Source organism: Mandrillus leucophaeus, unplaced genomic scaffold (genome assembly GCF_000951045.1).
Source record: "Mandrillus leucophaeus isolate KB7577 unplaced genomic scaffold, Mleu.le_1.0 Scaffold58, whole genome shotgun sequence".
Taxonomy (NCBI): domain Eukaryota; kingdom Metazoa; phylum Chordata; class Mammalia; order Primates; family Cercopithecidae; genus Mandrillus; species Mandrillus leucophaeus.
In genome coordinates this window covers 53,170-57,076 of record NW_012106252.1, presented here as the reverse complement: position 1 = coordinate 57,076, position 3,907 = coordinate 53,170, and the positions used below count along the sequence as shown (strand labels likewise).

The following is a 3,907-nucleotide window of genomic DNA, read 5'->3' as shown; positions in this document are numbered from 1 at the left end:
GAGTAGCTGGGATTACAGGCATGCGCCACCATGCCCGGCTAATTTTGTATTTTTAGTAGAAATGGGGTTTCTCCATGTTGGTCAGGCTGGTCTTGAACTCCCGACCTCAGGTGATCCGAACACTTCAGCCTCCCAAAGTGCTGGGATTATAGGTGTGAGTCACCGTGCCTGGCCTGCATAACTCTTGATGATCCCCATTATCATGGAAAATTTGTGCATTAAGGAAAGTGGTGCATTGATGGAAGGAAGCAAATACATTTTTAACTATATGACTGAATGACACCATGTCTCTGATTAGTTTGTAATATCAAGTACTTACCTCATTCAGCATTTTTCTTTCTTTAATAGACTGGGTCACCCCTAAGGAGATCATAGAAAAGACAGGTTACACACAGCAGAAGAACGTGCTATTTTCATGGAGATGGAGAGGTCAGCGATTCACAAAAGAGCACAGGAAGAATGACAGAGGAGAGGTCCCTTCCCTCTAAAGCCACAGCCCTTTAATAAGGCTTGTAGCAGCAGTTTCTTTCTGGAGACACAGTTGATGTTTAATTTAAACATTATAAGTTTGCCTGCTGCACATGGATTCCTGCCAACTATTAAATAAATCCCTAGTTCATATGCTAACATTGCTAGATTAGGTCCTATTAGTTATAAAAGAGACCCATTTTCCCAGCATCACCAGTTTATCTGAACAAAGTGATACGCATTAAAGATAAAGGTAGTTTAGTGTTACAATTAAAGACCTTTCAGTAACTCAGACTCAGCATCAGCAAAAACCTTAGGTGTTAAATGTTAGGTGTAAAAATGCAATTCTGAGGTGTTAAAGGGAGGAGGGGAGAAATCGTATTATACTTACAGAAATAGCTAACTACCCATTTTCCTCCCGCAATTCCCAGAAAATATTTCAGCGTCCGTTCACACACAAACTCAGCATCTGCAGAATGAAAGACATTCAAAGGATTAGAAGTTGAAAACAAAATCAGGAATTGCTGTCCTAAGAAGCTAAAGAGCCTCAGTTTCTTACACTCCCAAGATCAATCTAGATTTATGATTCCAAAACCCCTGGTGACAGAATCAGAGGCTGAAAACACCATTAATTATAACCAGCAGGTGTGGATCTTTGGAAGTCTAGGGAAGGCTGATATAAAGTTAAGACCAGAGGAACATCTGTCCACTCCCTCTCCCCAACACCCATCTTCTAGATGCCAAGGCTAGCTATAGAACTCCATTATAGTGTTCAAGGAATTAGCAATTATCCATGTCAATAGTTTTGATTAATGTGGATGGAGAACATCTATATTACTAGATGGCAATATATGAAAGGAGAAGAAAACAGTATTGTTGAAAACCTAAATCTGAAATGTCAATGTAATGACAAATTTTCACCCCTAGAATGTCTACCTGGGGCGGGCGCGGTGGCTCACGCCTGTAATCCCAGCACTTTGGGAGGCCGAGACGGGTGGATCACGAGGTCAGGAGATCAAGACCATCCTGGCTAACATGGTGAAACCCTGTCTCTACTGAAAATACAAAAAAAATTAGCCGGGTGCCTGTAGTCCCAGCTACATGGGAGGCTGAGGCAGGAGAATGGCGTGAACCTGGCAGGTGGAGCTTGCAGTGAGTGGAGATCGCGCCACTGCACTCCAGCATGGGCGACAGAGAGAGACTCCGTCTCAAAAAAAAAAAAAAAAAAAAAAAAAGAATGTCTACCTGGGGAGTTCTAACCCTCTAATATTCTCCTGAGAGGGATAGGAGAATACAGTGCAGAGCTTCTATATAAGTATTTCAGAAAGCAGTAGCTAAAGAATCACTTGTTTATTTCCCAGTGTTTTAAAGGCCCTTCTGAAGAACTAAGCAAACTAAGGAAAGACCATTTAGTTTTAAACAGGAGAAATGTATTTAACTAAATCCTAAACAAAGCAGGCTATCTGCAAGCAGTAGCAGCAGCCATGCTCCCTCACAGAATTCCTTATAATTTTTGAAGTTTTTTGTTTAACTGCTACAAAAGCTGATTTAATAATATGTATTAAACTTGAACATTTTAGTTCAGTTTTAGTTCAAAAGTAGCAAATGTATTAGGTTTGAGTTTAAAGACTGAACTACTTTAGATTTGATTTGCATTTTTTTTTTTTTTTTGAGACGGAGTCTTGCTCTGTTGCCCAGGCTGGAGTGCGGTGGTGTCATCTCGCCTTACTACAAGCTACGCCTCCCAGGTTCATGCCATTCTCCTGCCTCAACCTCCCAAGTAGCTGGGACTACAGGCATCTGCCACCACGCCCGGCTAATTTTTTGTATTTTTAGTAGAGATGGGGTTTCACTGTATTAGCCAGAATGGTCTCGATCTCCTGACCTCGTGATCCGCCGGCCTCGGCCTCCCAAAGTGCTGGGATTACAGGTGTGAGCCACCACACCTGGCCTTAATTTGCATTGTCAAATTTTTTTACCTTTCATTAGCTTTGATGCAAACCTATAGCTTAAGGTATATTAAACTTTAATGACATTTTTCTCTAAAACAGTAGTTTGTAATAACTTTTTCTGGCACCTGGCTCCAATGAGCACTATCCTCTGACCCTGTGGTATAATTTTCATGAGTAAGTAGAAACCTAAGATCATAGAAGTTCTATGGCAATGTATCCAAGGGGTTTACATCCTCTCCTCAAGTGCCTGTATCTCTCCGAAAAGAATCATCATGGGCTGGGCGCGATGGCTCATGCCTGTAATCCCAGTACTTTGGGAGGCCGAGGCAGGTGGATCACCTGAGGTCAGGAGTTCAAGACCAGCCTGACCAACATGGAAAAACCCTGTCTCTACTAAAAATACAAAATTAGGTGTGGTGGTACATGCCTGTAATCCCAGCTACTCAGGAGGCTGAGGCAGGAGACGTGCTTGAACCCAGGAAGGGGAGGTTGCAGCGAGCCAAGATCGTGCCATTGCACTCTGGCAGACTGGGAAACAAGAGTGAAACTCCACTTCAAAAAAAAAAAAAAAAAAAAATCATCATCGAATGGACTGGAACACATCCAGAGAACCAACTTTGTTAGAAACATTTTAGACTTGAGCCACACAATCTGCATCTTCTGCGTCCTCCATGCACTCGTCTGCTTTCTGGAGCCCCATGAGTGAGTCTTACTCTTGTTCCAGATAACAGTTCTCTTCCGGGTAGTGGTTCTTCAGATACTTGAAGACAGTGTCTTATTTCCTTAAATCTTCTCATTTCTTCTTCAAAAGACATTATTTCGAGTTACTTTTCTGCATCTTTACCATTTAACTCTGAATAAACACTCCCCAGTTTGTCAGTGACCATGTTAAAAACCAAGCACGGTGCTTAAAACAGACATCAGCTTTCAGGCAGTCACTCCAATGCAGAATACTGTGGGGCTCGGGATCTGTACTTCACTTGCTCCAGACCCTATGCTTGTGTTATTACGGCCCAGTTTCAAAGAAGTTTTTTTAGCAGCCCTGAAATGTTTACTCAGATTTAGTTTTTAAGTCAACTAAAAACTCCCAGAGGTCTCCTGTATCACACAAGTTATAATTAAAATCTTAAAAAAGAAAGGTATAGAACAAATGATCTGTCCCCTTCCTTTTTTGGTTTTTCATATGTTAAGACTATCTCGGAGCTGTTACCAGACTTTTTTCCTGAAAAACTCTCAACATACTCAAACTAGGTGTTACATGAAGCTGGGGTCTCCAGGTTTTTCCTCAAAAACCTGCCTCCAGGTTTTTGTTGTTGTTGAGACGGAGTCTCACTCTGTCGCCAGGCTGGAGGGCAGCGGCACAATCTCAGCTCACTGCAACCTCAGCCTCCAGGGTTCAAGCAATTCTTCTGCGTCAGCCTCCCAAGTAGCTGGGATTACAGGCGCATACCACCACGCCCGGCTAATTTTTGTATTTTTAGTAGAGA

General features: G+C 42.2%; 1 protein-coding gene across 1 annotated transcript in view; it reads right to left on the bottom strand.

Annotated features, from left to right (window-relative positions):
• BRCA1 (breast cancer 1, early onset) overlaps nt 1-3,907 on the bottom strand; it is a gene marked incomplete at its 5' end in the record, with an annotated part of 91,230 nt that overhangs the window by 35,401 nt on the left and 51,922 nt on the right. The window contains 2 exons of the mRNA XM_011999017.1: nt 320-360; nt 860-937. Coding sequence (XP_011854407.1) covers nt 320-360; nt 860-937 — 119 coding nt within the window. The remainder of the gene's footprint in view (nt 1-319; nt 361-859; nt 938-3,907) is intronic.